General features: G+C 41.9%; 1 protein-coding gene across 2 annotated transcripts in view; it reads right to left on the reverse strand.

Moving 5' to 3' along the window:
• LOC119498394 (probable G-protein coupled receptor 158) overlaps window positions 1-16,000 on the reverse strand; it is a 71,964-nt gene extending 55,964 nt beyond the window's left edge. The window contains exons 1-3 of one of the 2 annotated variants that reach the window (XM_037787246.1): window positions 15,757-16,000; window positions 13,032-13,946; window positions 4,192-4,297 (exon numbers count right to left, since the gene is read on the reverse strand). In XM_037787246.1, the coding sequence (XP_037643174.1) occupies window positions 4,192-4,297; window positions 13,032-13,900 (975 nt within the window). In that variant the 5' untranslated portion in view covers window positions 13,901-13,946; window positions 15,757-16,000. Of the gene's footprint in view, window positions 1-4,191; window positions 4,298-13,031; window positions 13,947-15,550 lie in introns of both variants that reach the window. The other variant, XM_037787247.1, reaches the window with a different exon arrangement.
• Window positions 16,001-19,363: the final 3,363 nt, after the last annotated feature.

Here is a 19,363-nt window from a genome sequence, read left to right on the forward strand (position 1 = left end):
TGTGTGGTGCACTGGGACACTATTTCAGCAGCCAAATCATTTTCCTGGAAGATTTTCACTGCACTTGTTTTCAGACTTTGATTTGAACAAGAGAAATTCAGGTAAAGTCCCAAACGTACTACACCAAAGTGCGGGTAATGGGCTGGCTGAACAACAGAAATAAGCAATTGATTGCAGCAAGTAGGAACAAGAGGTGAAAAGAAATGAAAAGAAAGAATTACTGAGAGGGAAAAAAAAACGCAAAAGGACAAATGACGAGGAGAAAGAAACAAGACATTGAACAATTCACATCATAAATTTAAAACTAAATCTAAATTTTATACAGCACTTTGATCATAAGGCAAACTACTCGTATTTCCACGTCTTTAGTAGCATTCAAGGCATACAGCTTGTTTAATTATATTTGCTATAGATGCACTTACTTTTTTAAGATTATTACAACTTTTTATCAATTCCCCTTTCTATAACTGTGCTGAGATATCCTGTTCTGGAGATATTACAGAAGCTCAAACACCATCAGCGAACTGTCAACTCTCATGGAAGCATTTTTGCCTCACCGAAACTACGATTTCCTTTTTGATGTTTTTCTAGCCATGCAGTGTGGCTCTATGGATGGTATAATGTCAGTATGTCGATTGGTCCACCACTTTGTTTCAGACTGAAATGTCTGACCATTGAATGGATTGTTATTAAATTTGGTACAGACGTTCATGATCCCCAGAGGATGAATCATAACGACTTTGATGATCCCCTGGCTTTTCACATCTAGCCACAATGAGATTGACATTTTTGGTTTTGAGTGAAATGTCTCAACAACATTTGAATGGATTGCCATGAAATTTGATGCAGACATTCATGCCAAATAACGTCTAAACTAGAGCATTTTAGCATTGTTATTGTGAGCATGTTAGCATGCTGATGTTAGCCTTTCACACCAAACACAGCAATCTTAAAGTCTTTGCACACCAAAGGGTTTTTTTAATCCGTCATCCGAAAAAAATCGTAATAAACAGAAACCTTGCATACTGAATCCGATACGTTTGTTGCGAAAATTCGCAAATTCAAGACACAACTGAATTAATAACGCGGTTGAAATGGATAGCGCTAGTCCCAAACGGGTCTAATGAATGAATGACGTCAGCAAGAAGCTATCGTTTAGCTGCCTAGAACACAATCACTACTGCCTAATCTCTCCTACTTCCTTTGTTTTGCAACCGCGATCCCCGATTACAAGCTGTTCTGCAATCCCCTGCTCCAATCTGTCTTTAAATGCTGCATCTCCCTATTCTTTTATTTCTTTATCGTAAAGTGCTTTGTGCTGAGAGATGAAGTGAATCAGTTTATCAGATGCCATTTTGGATGGCATTTGCACAGACGGTGTCTCTGAGTGGTCAAACCACCCTCTTTTGGCTTTTGACAGATGCAAAAAAAAAACAAGCCCCCAGGAAGAGCACTGAGCTTTGAAGCATGTGGCCAAATGGTGGGATAATAACTTCCGTGTCCGTCACGTGATGCCATTAGGCCCAAAAAGACTTTTTCCCATAGACTTACATTGGGAAAGAGACGTCCGTAACTCAGAAAAAATTTAAATGCCGAATCCAGAGTTATCATTCATGTGAATGAGCGAGAGCTGGGAGGTGGGGTTAAAGAAAACGCTACTGCACCTGCTCTATGGGCCCAATGGATGCGGAAGATCGCCGGATGATCCGGGTACTTTATCACTTGGCAGTCGAGCCATTTTGGCTTCATGCGCCACTGAGAAACTCTCATAGAAATGAACGGGCGCTCGCCTCCAACGCTGTATCCAGTTCTCTTTATACATCCATGGAAAAAACGCAGAAAATCAAACCTGTTCGGAAAACATTAATGGCAGACGAAAGTTTCGGAGCCTTTGCGTGAACGTGATGGACACAACGTGAGGTCGTATTTATACTTAAACGTGTGACAAATACGGACTCAGTGTGCGAAGGTCTTTATTCTTGTTGTTTTATAGCTTTATAATGCAAAAACTCAAATACATATTTGTAACCTCCATATTTGTAAAATCCTGACACTGACCTTACACATACAGTGGTCAGATGTAATATGTCTAAATTCATCCTGCAAGAAACGATTATTCTTCTGATTTTATTACTAAATTAAATTATCCATGGAAGGACGAGATTGACGACATTGTTAGAAACAGATAGATCTTATTAATGGTCAATACTTGTCTCCTATAACAAAACATTTGTAATGAATGAATAGAATTTAAAGTTTCAATTCTATGCCGTTCAAATGCTTCCTACATTTGAAACAAACAACGCTGCTGATTCAACATGGCACTGAATCACTGAGTGACTGCCGCTCAGCCAAATATGGTGTGTGAAGGAGAATCATCAGAGGACAGTAATGAGTGGTAAGCTCTGTAATGATCCTCTGAAAATCTCCTCTCTTGATGTTTCAGGTTTAATTTTATTTGCAGAACATAAGCAGGTTAAAAGCAAACATTTGCACAGAGAGTAGAAGGGAAACATCTATATGCACATACACATTGATAATTGGAACCAAAACAGAGACACGCGCGCAGGAGACACCTTGGATGATTCAAAGCATTTCCACGAAAGTGGTTTTAGATGGACAGGCTGGAATGGCCTTGGTAACTAAAAGGCTGTCTCTGCCCACCACTGTGATGATGATAGAAAGACACCACAGACACACAGAGGAACTCAGCTACTATAATCAGCACCATTCAGATTTTACCAGACAGCCGCCATGAGAGAGAGCTGCTTATAAAAATGGAACAATGAAGAGGACACGGCACAACAGATCAAGACGAACACGGAGACGGACGTGTTTCCTCTGTAGTCCCCCCTCCCTCCATAACAGACCGAGAGGGGATGGGGGGGGGCACACAGACAAAGAGCATGGTCAATTATTCACCACATCTTGCTGCAATCCATTACACTGCATTTATTATACATCATATGGCCGGCGACATGCCACGCAAGCCTGAGCAGCTACTTTCTCCCCCGCTGGAGTGAGAGAGGCTTCCTGCAATACATCACATAAAACGAACGCATTGGCACTGACATGAGCGAGGCAGCGAACGCACCGCCGAGCCTACAGTACACACAGACACACACACACACACACACACACACACACACACACGCAAACAGCAGCTCTAATAGATACAAACATGATGTATGGCTGCTGCCAGTTCCATCACAGCGGTCACACAGGTAAAACCACTACACCACGGAGAAAACACTTACACACACATATCACCAACGCCGACCCGCATCATCACAGGCAAGCACGCTGCAGCACACTTACCGATGTGTGCAGAAACTGAACTACTATCTGGGGTTTTGGCTTTTCAGACAGTTTACCATGCAATGATGAGAACAATCCCCGTGACTTTTTAGCCATGCTAGTTTGTGCTTGTGGCGCTGCCAATGGTATTGTCAGTCTGTGTAAATTTGTCTTCAACTTTAGAATGGCTTGCCATTCATGGTCCCCAGAGGATAAAGCACATGGATACTGATGATCCCCTGACTTTCCCTCTAGCACCACCATGAGGTTGACATTTTTTGTTTTTATGTCTCCAAGCCGGCGATAGCTGTGGCTGGGTGCATTATGTTTTCCAGTTGTCCATCCTTTTGTTCGTACATCTGTACATTCTCGTGAACGCCTGGAGGGAATTTCTTCAAATTTAGCCCAACAAGACTCGAGAACCGAGTATATGGCTGGACCAATTTAGCACATCAACTCAAAAAACACCTCAAATGAGCTTAAAAACATTTTTTTCCCGCAAGTTTTATCAAATTTTGACATTTCCATACAGCTTTTCTAATGTGATACTTCAAAATGTGCATAAAAAATGTGAATGGAAACACAGCTACTCTTTCAGTTTTGGTCAGTTATCTGATGCTCTCAACCAGAGAGCCTTACAGTTAGTACGTCAAGGACACTTTAATAAAAAGTATAGTTGTGAGAGGAAATGGTGAACAACACTAATGTCCAAAAGGAAAGGCTCTTGTCAAATGTCTTTTCTCTAAGCTATTACACAACTGTTGTTGTTTTTTAACCTGATGCACATTTGATACCTTTGAACACAGTGGTTGATTGCATTTTGAAGGAAATGAGAGATATGAGGAGATATGAGAGCATTTTCTGAAAGACAACCATACTGTAGAGCAGACTCACTTCCATACTGGTGAGATTACAGCGGTGAGTCCCAGCGAACCAGCCACTGTTGGAGCACTGGTCAATGTCCACATCCTGCAGGTTCACATCCACACGAACCACACCCCTGCCAGAGAGAAAGAAGGGAGGAAATGTGGAGAATAGGAAGGAATGATGAGTAGAGTTAGAGGAAATAGTAAGAGGGAAATCACGAAAGAAGATGGTGCAAAGATATGAGAGGAATCAGAGAAAGTTAAGAAAGGGAAGAGATACAAGGATGGAAATGAAAAGGAGGCGACGAATTAAACAAAGTAAAAATGGAAGATGCAGAATTAGTAGATTGGGAAAAATGATGAGAAGAAAAGGAAGGAAATACATTTCATGAGAGTATAAGAAAAGTGAAATAGAAGGGGAAGGAATGTGAGAGAAAATGAGGGACAGTAATGTAGAAATGAGACATGGGGAGAAATGGAAAGAGAAGGGTAAAGGTGACAGAATAGCACGAGGTTAAGCAAATCGGTGCGAGGGAGGAGAAGGAGGAGGAAGCGGCGGCAGAGAAGGCCAGAATGAAAGGGAAGAAAATTAAAACGAACAGGAAGAGCAATGCTCAGGGGAAGTGAGGTCAACGGTGGACGAAGCGGGGGAAGGAAGGGTGGTAATAGAGAGGAATGAATGAAATGGATTGAAAGTGGGAACGAAATTAAGAGTGATGGAAGTGAAAGAGGAAGAGAGAGAGAGAGAGAGAGATAAGGGTAAAGAAAAAAAGGAAACAGAAGCAAGGTTGAAATTTCAATAAATGTTTGCACAAGGTTATGCTACTTCTTGCCAGACATTAGAGATGCACTGAGAGATGTATAAAGAAATTGTTGTTTTGGTCAACGAAGGACACGCTAATATCGAGGTGTCTCGAGCTTTCCCCTTGCTTTTTTAATACAACAAAAGTTTACTCCCATATAAAAGAAAAAAATGTTTGTTTTTATATTTTATCCACATTCTCTTTATTCTTACGCGTCATTTCCACAGAGCTCTGTGTACGTATGTGAGTCAACCGGTAGTTCATTCATTACTATGGGAACCTCCTCCCTCTGTTTTTTCCTTTTTTTGGTCCATAATTTGCCTCGAGTATGTTGAACATATTTTTACTTTTGCGGCAAATTACGGACAGACCGTATGCACTGTGTGCCAAAGGAAGTTAGCAGGAATTAGCAAATAAATAAACTGATTTATGAATGTAATACAGCTCTATTAATAACAAAAAATTCTATATTATTATTTTCTGATATTATTAGTATTATACTATTTAAAAGTCCAAATTTATTGGAAAAAGATAGATGTAATCATTTCCAAAAGTCACAACCATGAACGCCATGAAACAATTTGACCCATTAGAAAATAATGTTTTATTTCTCTGATCCACTGCTTTGATTTTCTTAGATACAAGTAGGGGAGGCTTTGAGGAAAATAGGTTTGGAACCACTGTACTAGAAGGATAATGACAAAATACAATTCAACAGCAGCTCAGACTGCAGCCCCCAAAATGATCACAAAGCTAGGTGTACCTAATACACTGGCAACTGAGTGCAATTTCCTAAGACAGCGGGGCACCGTCAATTATAGCTAACATAAAGTAAATAGCGCAGTTATTGGGGACTATTTTCAGCCCCAGATTAATACGCATTCGGAGTGTATTACAGTAATGTGTGTTGTTCCTTCATTATTCAATGTAATGAAGGAACATCTACCCAGTTCAGCAGTGTGGCTCATTAATGTGTTTTTAATAGTTTTTTGGAAAATGTTGGAGCTCCATTGCACAGAAAAATATGATTTATCAGGCTTTGGATACACAGGCAATATGTTTTAGAAGAATCAATAAATTTTTAGTTTGTGTGTTTTCATGGGATTTGTTAAAGAGGACCTATTATACTTTTGTGCTTTTTCCCTTTCGTTTAGTGTATTATATAGTTTTTGTGCATGTAAAACGTCTGCAAAGTTACAAAACGCAAAGTCCACACCAAAGGGAGTTACTCTCCTCCACAGAAACACTGCTCCTGAACTGCCTGAAACCGCCTTTTCTTCTGTAACGTGGTGATGTCACCAAGTAACACATTTGTATAATACCTGCATAGCGGCTAGTTTGGCACACCCTCAAACAAAGAGTTTAGAGTTAGTCAGTTAGAGCGGAGCTGGAGCGGAGTCTGAAGAGTTTTTTTATGTTGACCAATCACAACAGAGTGTTCCAGCTGACCAATCAGAGCAGACTGGGCTCTAGCACAGCCAGTATGAGAAATTTAAAGCGTTTTTTTGAACATTAAATCATGTAAACATGTTCTAGTAGAAACCCAAAATACAAGTATGCACCTGAAATTGAGCAAAATAGGTCCTCTTTAACAATAAGAAGTATAAAGACACTTGCAGTGTGTTCTCTGCCTTTGGGTACGGTTCAGCATCACTGCAGACAGACATGTGGTGTTTTCCCACCAAAGGTGAGAATGATTCTCAATGTTTTCTCTCTGCTTGTCGACCCAAACACCTCTGCAGGACGTTGGTGCAGCTCAATACTCGGAGACTGCAGCAGCGAGCCATCACAGATCCACACTGTGAAGTGAGCAAGTTTAAATACTGTTCAGGGATGTGACTGCAATACAGCATTAGAGGAAACTTCAACCAGTGGAGCTAAGTTTACTTCAGCTGTTGCCATATAGCCTATCTGTAGAGCCAAGCTCATCTCTCTCTCTCTCTCTCTCGCAAAGCATGCTTAGTCTTCTTTTATTTACCCTCTCCCACCCGTTTCCTCCACACATTCACTCTCTCGTCTTTCTCTCTCTCCTCCTGACACCCGTTACTTCCATCTGCCTGCTGGGAAGTGGAACAAACATGCATGGAGAGAGGCTTTGGCCACCAGCTCTCCTCAAGCACACAACCAGACAGAAAGAGAGGGAGGCAAACATGTTGATACCTTTGAGTGACAGAACGTGTTTGTTTACAGGTCAAGGCTTGATAGAGACTGAAAGCAGTAGAACTAGCAGAGAGATGCGATGGATGGCGGATCTGTGGATCCATGCAAAGTAACACTAAGCGCAAATTTTGAGCACCACAAAGCAAAACTACAGCCAGAGTAGACACTCAATGATAGTTTTAATCTGGGGTTGTTGTCGATAATCTTTAAAATCTTGTTAAAATGTATCAGTTTCTATTATAAATCCTAAAAAAAAAGTCATTAGTCATTCAGTTTTTCCACCACCTACTGTGCAAAACTCCACAGCATTAGCTTCATGTGCACTTTTTTGTGCTGCTCCTGTGTAATCCGACCCGAGGTGAGGCAGGTGGGTCTTCATAGAGGTGGTGTCATTTGTTTGTTGTATCTTTTGTGGTGTCTCAACATTATTGTGGTTCTGATTTACAGAAAATGGTACATTTAAAGGGGATATGTCATGCTCATTTTCAGGTTCGTACTTGTATTTTGGGGTTTCTACTAGAACATGTTTACATGCTTTAATGTTAAAAAACACATTATTTTTCTCATACTGTCGGTTGGAATATACCTGTATGAAACGCTCCATTTTAGCACCTGTCTCTTTAAGACCCCCTTCTGAAAAAGCCCAGTCTGCTCCGATTGGGTTGTGAGAAAAATATGGCGCACCATAGCAAAGTGGGTCGTGTCTAGAAGGGAACTCGCAAATTGCGAAATCTGATCTGAGATCTGCAAAACATGCAAAGTGTTATAGTTTGCCATCCCTCGAAACATCGGCTTTGCAGATATTGCAAGTAGCCGTCGGACTTGGTGGCGTAGGAAGCCTGAAATACCTCCAAACAGCTGACAAGTTTGTTGTTAGCTCTGTTAGCTATGCGGTCTGCTGGCGTGCTGATGATCGCATGACGTACTGTAGTACAACGCGTGCAATCAGACGTAAACATAGAATTGAATTGAATAAATCTGCCCCATTGTTGCTGTTACCCAGTTCAGCTATTTGAATCAGCATCGCTAGGCTTGCCGTAGTAGTCGGAGTCACACAAATTTCGGGCATACACTGATTGCATTACACCGTCATATTGCTTTTTTTATAGAAATAAATCCATTATGTTTATTTTAGTTTATCAGCGCCACCGCCAGACGACGATGTTACAAACAGAAAATGCAAGTGTCTGCTCCGTACGGAGTCACAGCTCAGAGAAGGAGACGGAGCGTTCACAGCCGATGTGCGTGGTGCTGTGTGGAAACCAGAGAGGCCAGGCATCCAACGTTAAGGATCAAAGTAAGCACTCTACATATATTGAGCGTCATCTTTTCTTGAAAAATGTCCGGTGTAATCGATAACACCATTGGCCCGATATCCGATATCAGGATGAGATTGGTGCATCACTTTAAAGCCAGCTGCAAACTGTCGGTCTACAAAAACACCCCCTTTTTTATAGTAGGAAAGCTACTACCAGAACTATTTGCACTGGCCACAGACTGAGTTTTAAATTTGGCCTTTGAAGGACAGTGAGAGCAGGGAAAAAAGAAGATGAGAAAGAGGTTGCTTTGAGGTAGAAAGTAGCAGACATGGTGGAACTGACTCCATCATCTACACTAGCTTATATGCTTTTCTGTTCAGAGCCAACCGGCTTTCTATTTTTAGAAATGTCATCACAGGACTGAGAGATGAGTGGAAGCCGCAGAAAAGTTGCAGACCACAAACTCACATTACAAGAAGTAGAATGAGGAGGAAAACAGCATCCGGCTGTGTAGTTGCAGAGGATCGTTCTGGGAGTGTATTTTTACAAGATGCGCTCTGGTCGTAAACAACCACTTTATTATGTTCCCTTCTAACTCCTCTCCCTCTGTTGACACCATAACTGTTGCTGACAAAGTCAAAGACAAACTCCTACTACATTTTTCTGGAGCTTTCAACTACATGACATGGTCTTCATCAGCAGATGCAATTTGCTCTGCTGTCTCGGCGATTGATCTGTTGACATGCAAGTTCAGTAGCTGTTGTTTTTTCATCCATAGCGTTTTTAGGACTTTTCTCCCGTGTTGGCTTGAAGTTAAACCTGCTGTAGGCAGAACGTTTTTGGCAACATTGGGCAAAAACTCCATATTTAGATTTCAGCATATTGTAATTCAAGTGTTCTGAGAGAAAACTAGACCTCTCCACCTCCTCATGGCTCTGTTTTCAGGCTTTAGAAAATCTATGCCCGCCCATGACGGGAGACTTTGACCAATCACAGGTCATTTCAGACAGAGAGCGTTCCTATTGGCTGTGCTCCGGCTGGTGGGCGGTGCTTGGTATTTCCTCAACTGATCCCAACATGGCTGCCGGGTCACAAACTTTCTGATTTTACAGCTAAACAGTACACTATAAGATGTTTCTGAAAACATTTGAGGCGAGAAAGAGGCATTACAGTAACTAAAAGTCCTAAAAGTGCTATGGATGAAATCATACCAGCTGCAGCTCGGATGTCAACGGACCCGTCTCCATGACAACTGAGCAAACTCTGACCACTGATAAAGACCATGTGGTATGACTGAAAGCTTTTTCTTTTGTCTAAGAATGGAAAAAAAAAACATGGCTCTGGCAATATATATACCATTTCCATCATGAAAATATAGTTGTATATTGTGTTCAGGAATTTCATTTCTGTGTTCCTATGCAGCGACGTCAGAAATGGGATTTGATGCACGAGTATCAGACTTTTTTCTTCTTCTGTCACAAATCACAGCCACTTGTAAAATGTCACACTCATTTTAACAGTCACTCAAAACCCCTCTTGGCTGAGCTTGAATAGTCAATTGATTAATTCTGAATTAATTCAATGAAACGTATCATTAAGAGACACTGAGGGCCACAGACGCAAGCAGATCTTCCATTTCTCTCAACTAACATCCTCATCACTGCATTTTGATGGTTTTAGATAGGCAGTAAGTCATTTTTGGAGACAAATGGAGCCAGTAATGTGTGAGCTCTTATAGCAAATTGAAACTGTACTGTACAAGACTCTGTGAAGTGTCTCACTCATACAGTAAATAGCTTATCCATGATGATTCTAATCAAACTGATTCTGTGGTAACTCCACAGTTTCCACAATTGTAACCGCAGTACGACTCCCAGACATGTCCAGAGCAGCTCCTGCTGGCCACATCACGATCTCCAGAACCCCACATTGTCTGTCCCTGTAGCAGGTAGTGATGCAGCACTTTGCTCAGGGACACGTCAGCAGGGTGGATGCCTGCCAACCCGAGGCCCGAATCACAAGCACGACACACTGCCGGCTGTTAAATCACGAAGCAACACGTCTGTGTCTTCCACATAAAATGTCACCCACATTCATTTGTCCTATTTATTATCTAGTAACAGTTAAATGACCAGTGTGTAACATTTAGGGGGATTTATTGGCAGAAATGGAATATCATTTTAATAAGAATGTTTTCTTCAGTATATAATCACTTGATAATAAGAATCGTTGTGTTTTTTTTTGCTTAAAATGAGCCGTTTATATCTACATAGTGGTCCTCTTCACGGAGTCCGCCATGTTGCTCCACTATGTTTCTACAGTAATCAAACACTGTTAAATTTTCCTGCTTGGGCCGGAGTCAAAAATGTTACTTGCTCCCGTCGCCGTCGCCGCCGCTTTCTCTCTCTTGCTTCACCAGTCACTTCCCACGTACACACACACTCTACTCCTACAACAACTGGCTATAGAGAGGGCTATTTGCGTTTTCATTTCGGTAACCGTAGCTCTCCTACACGCTTTGGTACACGAGAGAAGTTCTAGTCTGCGACCTCACCGCTAGATACCGACAGATCCTACACACTGTTCCTTTAAGGTAGAAAGAAGAATTGTAAGAAGATTTGTGGTAGCATATTGGCTCCAAAAATAAAGAAAGTGTTTTTTTAAACAGGTTTTCCTGAACTAAATTACTTATGATCGTATTGAACTGGACATCTTCAGATGGATGTGAGGGTTTAGTGCACCTGAACTTCAGACTGGCTTCATATTGCAGTTTGTGATCTTTCATTGTTTATTCATGATTTAATTGATCTTATCGGGACACTCCTGGAGCGGAGCCTTGAAATATGAGATCTTTCGGTGATTTTATGCACCTCACAACACAAGCACACACAAAAAGTGATCCCACCAACAGACACACTGTGTAAAGCTTGCTGTGTACATTAGATGTTAAATAGGCTGCAGCGGTAGAGATGCACAGCTCTGCTTTGACAGGCGAGCATATTTAATGAGAAACGTCTACCTGTGTGTCTGCGGAGCCTCTTGTACATCATCTGTTTATTGCATCAGGGCTGCAGATCATCAGGATCCATATTTACATTCAGTCTCATAGAGCATTATTGTCACTCAAATACTTAGTTATGGTTGACTGTTACTGTAATGATACTGTATATTTGTAGAATACCTTAAAGGCGATCACCATGTGAATGAAGAATTCCAAATGTTATTTCCATTAGGGCTGACCCGAAGCTTCGAAGCATTCGACCGTTGCCATGGTAATCGACCTCCAAATCAGTATTTGAATGCTTCGTTTGGGTTTTTTTTGTATGCAACTGTGCTATAATAATGAATAAATCCCCAAAAAGCCCATGAAATAAGGAATAATCCCTCAATTCATGTTCAACATTAATTATTATTAGTTATTCTCAAATGGATATCACTGTTTGTTGTGTGTAGAGGTGCGTGTGTGTACAGTAGTGCGGCAGCAGAGACAGACAGAAGAACATGTCATCCTGCTGTGAATGCGATGTGAAGTTTCGATGCTCGAAAAATGGTATTCGGGACAGCCCTAATTTCCATGGCCTAGGAAAATTCAATCAATATCTGTGGACGTGACCTCCTCTCTCTCAAAGCCAGAAACCAGAGAGTCTCAAACTTGTGATGTCATCGGGTATAAAGTCTGGAGCTGCTCCATAGACAATGAACGGGAGACTGATTTTGTGGACCCACAGAATGTTTGTTTACTTTTTTATACCCAAATGAGCTTTATTCTATTGTAGGATTCTCAGGTGTGAAACATAAAATGTTCCCACAACATCCCCCTGGGTGCTACATGTCCACAGGGGCGCTGTTTAATCACAAGGGATCGCCTCTCTTCCCAGCATTAGGCGCTTGATGGGCTGCCACTAGACACAAGGAACTAGGCACCTGATTGGACGAACGCTTTACCTCGTGGGCTGCTGCTCCCAGCTGTCAAACCGGAACCAACATGGCGGCTCGTTTGGAAACTTTCTTCTCTTATATCACGAAAATAGTTCACCGAAATGTTTTTTAAAATCATTTTATGCGAGAAATAAGCCATGCTAAATCTGTCTCTATTTTGGATCGACAACGTTTTGTTTAAAAAGTTTCTAGAGAGTTTCCAGAGGAGGCGAGTTGCGTTGGACGCCCCTGATTTGCATAAAGGACCTCAACTTTATGCAAATGAGGAGCGGCCAACAAGACGCCCCGTCTTTGGAATTGCGCCGCCACGCTACCAGAATGCATTGCACGGCTGCTTACATATTAGACAATGAATGGGAAGCGTGGAAAGTACAGAGCCTGCGGACACGTACCATCAGTGTCATCTATAACATCTCTCCCCATTCATTGTCTATGGAGCGGTTCCACACTTTATAGCCTATGACATCACAAGTTTGAGTTTTAGCACTCTAGTTTTGGGATTTGGGAGAGAGTTGTTCATGCTCTCTAATATTGTTTGGACTATCTTAGACCATAGGAAAGACATGTATGAATTTTGAAAATGGGCATAGTCCCCCTTTAATACATGTAATATGGAATTGAATACATTTTTAATGCCTTTTAAGGACTAAGAGTGCTGCCACAAAACGCATCAAACACAAACTGCATGTTTTTTCACTCTCACTCACCTGAACTCTGGTGCAGAGTTGCTCTTCAGTCCGTAGAATCCAGCAGACAGGGTGAGCAGCCAGTATGGCACAAACGCCCCGTTTTCACACTCCAGGTAGGGCGCCGACCACTTGATCTGGTTCTTGTCCAGCAGGTAACTCCCACTCCCACTCTTTCCCCCCGACGCCTCGGGTACTCTCCTGTGCACTAGCGGTCTCCTCCCGTCCCTGAACTCATTAAACCAGTCGGACTCCGGACCCCTGCTGCTGCTGCTGCTCCCCAGGTACCGGTGCGCAGAACCGGACAGGTCCTGCAGCACCACCTCCTTCTCCTCGGTCCTGGTCGCCTGCAGGAACACGTGGGGTCCACCGTGGAAGCTCACCACCACGGCCCGGTGGATTTTGGGATCTCCCTCGAGGATGCTCTGCACCAATGCATGGTACCAGTGCACGTCCCTCCGGTTTGCACTTTGCTCCCTGGACTTGTTCACCTGCAGGATCATGTTGAGGAAGTTTGTTGCATGCGTCACGGTGTCCAGGATGCTGTGCAGAGAGTAAGTGGAGGCGACGTGCAGGCCGCCTCGCAGGCTGCTCAGCTCGTACCTCCGGGAGCAGTTCACATTCTGCAGCGCGGAGGAGTCTCCGGTGTGCAGGAAGGCGGTCACAACACGCGGCAAGTCCTCCTCGATCTTGTGCGCCACGACAGCGCGCTCCGTGGCCGGCACCGAGTGGTAGTAGGTCGGGTGGTGCTCTCTGTTGTTGATGTTCTGGGTGCTGAACACCGGCGGGTGCTTCTCTTCTCTCTCACCGTCCGACCACTCCACATAGCCGTAGTTTGTTCCCAAAACGAGCCCCGTGTGCAGGAGCAGCGGGACCACCAGGAGAGCCATGGTTCCGTGTTGTTTCACAGGCGCAGCTGAGCACAAAGTGAGGCCACTTAAATGCAAAGTAAATGGCAAATGGGAGAGGGAGGGAGAAACCAACAAGAGATTCTGAATATACAATATACTTTTCTGTGAATAGTTTAGGACTGTCCTCGACCAAAGAAATTCTTAGTTGACTAACACTCATACAATTTTGTCGACTAATCGATTAGTTGATTTAATCGACAGGGTTTCTCCACAAACAATCACACAAAAGCACCACTTTAAATCCTGTGTTTACCAGAGATGTGCTCATAAGTTTCTTAGAAATAAGTCATTCAGCATGAAAAAGCATTAAAAAAATGACTAATCAACTCAAGAAATCCTAGTCAACCAAGGACAAAACGACCAAATAGTCGACTAAGAGGGGGCAGGCCTACAGTTTATGGCCAAAAGTATGTGGGCAGTTAAACATTTCATCCATCAGCTATATGATTGATAAATATCTAATTCAAAAACCAGGACTTGCATTTATATAGCGCTTTTATGTCTTCCGACCACTCAAAGCTCTTTACACTATGATGGCAAAGGCTGCTAAGGTGCCAACTTTGCCCATCATTAATCTAAATACTCATTCACACACTGATGGCCTTCAGGAGCAATTTGGGTTGGTTAAGTGTCTTGCTCAATGCGGGGATCGAACCACCGACCTTCCGATTGGTGGACAACCTGCTCTTCCGATCATGCAAAGCTTTTACACTACACTGTAAAAAAAAAAAAAAAAAGTAAAATAACTTTAAGAAATTTTCCGGCAGCAGGGGACGCCAGAAAATGTCTGTTAAAAAACGTTAAAAAAAATTCTGTTCGTTAATTAACATAAATAAACTGTAAAAAAAAAAAACAGTAGTTATCTTTATAACTGTTCTCAGACGCTTTTCTTAATTGATCAATAGCTGCACTTTACTGTCTTTTGATTGTTTTTAGTATCCTTTTTCTTTTAACTTATACTTTTATATTCTTTTATTCGTTTTTATCTTATGCACTTTGTTCTCTTTTATCTTGCTTATATATGTAAAGCTCTTTGAATTGCCTTTGTGTATGAACTGTGCTATATAAATAAACTTGCCTTGCCTTTATATAATTAGCCTTTATTACTGTAATTTTACAAGAAATATTTTACTTTTAACATATATTTATTGTTAGAATAGAGTAATACACCGTAAATCTAAGACCATTTACATATAAATCACAAATGAAACGTGTAATTTTACGTTGCAAAAAAGCCCAAATTTACATTAACTCAGAAGTTTTTTTGCAAAAAGAAATCTGTATTTTTACAAGAAATATTTGTAGAATTCCATGAAATCCTTTTCTCAGAGTCGTAAACCTCTAAAAAACAGAATAATTATCTTTAAAAATGATCAAGAAAAGCTTCAATATACAGATAATTACGATTGTGATTACAAAAAATACTGTAAATCTAAGACCATTTACGTATAAATCACAAATGAAACATGTAATTTTTTACATTTTTTTTCTGTCATTTTGAAATACAGACAAAAAATGTAAAATTTCTACAGTGTACATGTCAGCATTCACCCATTCATACACTGATGGCAGAGGTTGCTAAGGTGCCAACTTTGCCCATCAGGATCTAATCTAAATACTCATTCACACCTGCCTTCAGGAGCAATTTGGGGTTAAGTGTCTTGCTCCAGCCGGGGATCGAACCACCGACCTTCCGAACCACAACCTGCTCTACCGTCTCAGCCACAGCCGCTCCTCTGAGGCGAGCATCACCAAAGCAGCTCTCTCTTTCTCTCCTGCTGCTGCTGCTTCACGGGATTAGAAACACTTTAAGGAGAATGTCCTGAATTTCACACCCATGATCAAGCTGAAAAAAGCCTTTCCACTCTTCATCTTCTATCAGCCACACTTTCCCTCTCCTCTTCTTCTTCTTATCCTAACGCGTAAAAACGCAACACCGACTCCTCAGCAGCGCGCAGGTCCATGCATGTGTGTAGCTATCACGGAGCTCTCCGAGGTCTCCTTTGACTCCTTCTCGGAGAAATCCATGTGTGAGAGAGAGAGAGAGGAGTAAGAGGAGTAAGAGGATGACGAGGAACGGAGCAAATTGTTCTTGAAGTTCCGTCCCTCCCAATAAAGCCCCTAATAGGCCACAGAAAGAGAGAAAGAGTCGCCCACCGGAGTGTGTGGTTGTTTCTGACTGCCAGTCTGCCGGAGGTGGGCGGAGCGTGGTGGAGAAGACGGTGGAGCTGTCCGGTGCTGAAAGGAGAAAGGAGCGCCTGTAGGAAGAAAAGCGAGGGAGGATGGAGGTGGAGGAGGTGGAGGAGGTGGTGGATGGAGGAGCAGCCTGTCCATGAGATTTAATCTGAAAGTAGAATACAATAGAATGATGCAAGATGGAGAAACCAACAAGAGACAACCATTTACACATATGTATATGTTTTACTACTGAATATACAATATACTTTTGTGTATAGTTTATTAGTGCTGTCCTCGACTAAAGGAATCTTAGTCGACTAATTGTTCAGTTGATTTAATCGACAGATTTGTAAAACTGAGTTTCTCCACAAAGAATCACACAAAAGCACCACTTTAAATCCTGTGTTTACCAGAGATGTGCTGATAAGTTTCTTAGAAATAAGTCATTCAGCATGAAAAAGCATAAAAAAAAAGACTAATCGACTAAGGATATCTTACTCGACCGAGACCAAATAGTCGAATAGCTGACTACAGTTTATGGCCAAAAGTATGTGGGCAGTTAAACATTACACCCATCAGCTATATGATTGATAAATATCTCATTCCAAAACCATGAGCGCTAGTTTTTCCTCTCATTTCTAGAAATTAACCCTAATTTACCGACTTCTTCCTAAAACTACACACTCATTTTACTAAACCTTATGTTTTTCCACCAAAATGAAGCACTGGTTTTAATACAGCATCCATATGTTGTCATGGAATCGTTCATACTATAATTTCGCTATGTATCCCCAGTTCAGGGCCGGCTCTAGCCCTTTTGGTGCCCTTTTGGTGCCCTAGGCGAATTCGGATTTGGAGCAGCTGCTCTAGGGCTAGGAACCCCTAACCCCATAGCCCCATAAACCGCAACACACATCAGACAATACAATGGTTTTAAGACAAAAAAATAAGATTTTTATTTTCATAAATAATATTGGTCCCTGATATTGTTGGCTTAAAAGTGTTTAGTCAGTTTCACACAGAGAGCTACAGGGGTGAAAGGTGTATCCCTTTTTCTTTCTTTATTTCTTTATTTATTTGTTCATAGTTACCCCAATGCAGAAAATGAGGTAGGGCGCCCACCAGCATTTTTTTTTTTTTTTTTTAGTGGGCGACCAGCGCCCGCCTATATGGCCTTTGCCTTAGGCCGGCCCTGCCCCAGTTAAAAAGGGCAGGGGCGATTCTCGGAGTGCTAATATTAAGTCTGGCCCCCCCTAAATGTGGCAAATATTTTTGTACATTTTACACCCCACGTTTATCCCCAAAGAGGGGACATTGTAATTATTCATAGTGGTGATAAAATGTACGTTAGCACTGAATGAGTATTATCGTGTTTATAGTAATATGTGTATCGTTAGTCTTTTGGAGAACCAAACCTATAAGAGAGGTAAATGGACTACATTTATAAAGCGTTTTTCTAGTCTAAGCTCCCACTCAAAGCCCTTTACAACACACGTCAGCATTCACACACACATTCATACACCGCTGGCAGAGGCTTTAATACAAGGTGCTCCACCTGTTCCTCAGGGACGATAAATATTCACACGCACACTTACAGCAATTATGGTTCAGTATCTTGCCCAAGGACACTTTAACATGAAGACTGTAGGGGCCACCGACCCTCCGTTAATGGACACAACTTAAAGATGTAGAAAATGCAAGTGGAAGTAGAATAGAGTATAAAACACCCTCTTTACAGGTCTCTTATACTGTAGTTTGCACATTGCAGACCTCCACTGAAGTGTATATGTTGCTGCGTGTGCTCATGAGAACACCAGACACTCTTTCAGTCAGCAGTGAAGTTGTATTGTCATCCTGTCCTTCGTGACTGATGATCAGATGGAGAAGCTGGTGTAAACAAGGCAGTGGGTGATACTGAAAGTATCTTCACCTTCAGCTCAGTTGGTGCGAGAATAACAGTAGCAGGATGTTTGGAGGAGTTATATAAAGGCGTCCATGATCAGAAACCGAGCTGCTGCTGTTGGTGATGGTTTTTGCTCGTGTACACGACATGTGTCAAGAATTTTAGACAATATCGTTACGTAGTCGTAGCATAGCACAGGTGAAGAATGTGTAAAAATGTGTAGCTTCTATTGCATTATGAAGTTTTGATTTGACGGGCCGAGGGCCAGAGCCCTGTTAGACAGGCACAGAGTGAAGCTCTATAATTCATAAAACAAAATACGACAAACCAACTGTCACAAAACGCATCAAACACAAACTGAATGCCATTTCTTTCTCCACAGAATATTTGTTTTCTTTTGTTGTACTCAAATGAGCTTTATTCTATTGTAGTGTCCTCAGCTGTGAAACAGAAAATGTTCCCATATACTCAGAACATCCCCCTGGGTGCTACAAGTCCACAGGGGCGCTGTTTAATCGCAAGGGATCGCCTCTCTTCCCAGTGTTGGGACGCTTGATTGGCTGCCAGTGGACACAAGGCGCTAGGCACCTGATTGGACGAACACCTTCCCTCGTGGGCGGCTGCTCCCGGCCTCTAAAACCGAAACCAACATGGTGGCTCGTTTGGAAACTTTCTTATATTATGTAAATAATTCGCCGAAAGCCACGCAGTTGCTAAATCTGTCTTTATTTTAGATTGACAACGGTTAGCTTAAAAGTTTCTAGATAGTTTTACAGAGCGAATCACGCCGGACGCCCCTGATTTTCATTAAGTAGCCTAGACCTCAACTTTATGCAAATGAGGAGCGTGCAACGTGACGGTCCGTTTCTCGAATCGTGCATAGACAATGAATGGGAAGCCTGTGGACACGTACCATTAGCGTCATCTATAACATCTCTCCTAATTCATTGTCTATGGGAGAGAGTTGTTCACGTTTACTAATATTTTTGGACTGTCTTAGACCATAGGAATAACATGTACGAATTATGAAAATGGGCGTAGTTCCCCTTTAATGGAACTATGGGGCCTAGTACACAAGTAAGTACACACAATGTGTATATGTTTTATACATAGACACAGTTAAACAGACATAATATAAGCGAATACGGGAAAATATGAACAAGAGATGAACGTTTGCGTGTCACCTGCCTCTCTTACTCATTCACACTGTTGGACTTCCCACTCTGTGCTGCCTGTCTGTGTTTTTATACTTCACGAGTCCATCTGTTGTTGATCATAAAAAAAACACCCATGAAAGCATTTTTTTTTTCTTTTTGTTGTTGTTGTTGTCGTTCGTGAGTGTTTGTGTTCACGTGTCCGTC

The sequence above is a fragment of the Sebastes umbrosus genome, chromosome 12 (genome assembly GCF_015220745.1).
Source record: "Sebastes umbrosus isolate fSebUmb1 chromosome 12, fSebUmb1.pri, whole genome shotgun sequence".
Lineage (NCBI taxonomy): Eukaryota > Metazoa > Chordata > Actinopteri > Perciformes > Sebastidae > Sebastes > Sebastes umbrosus.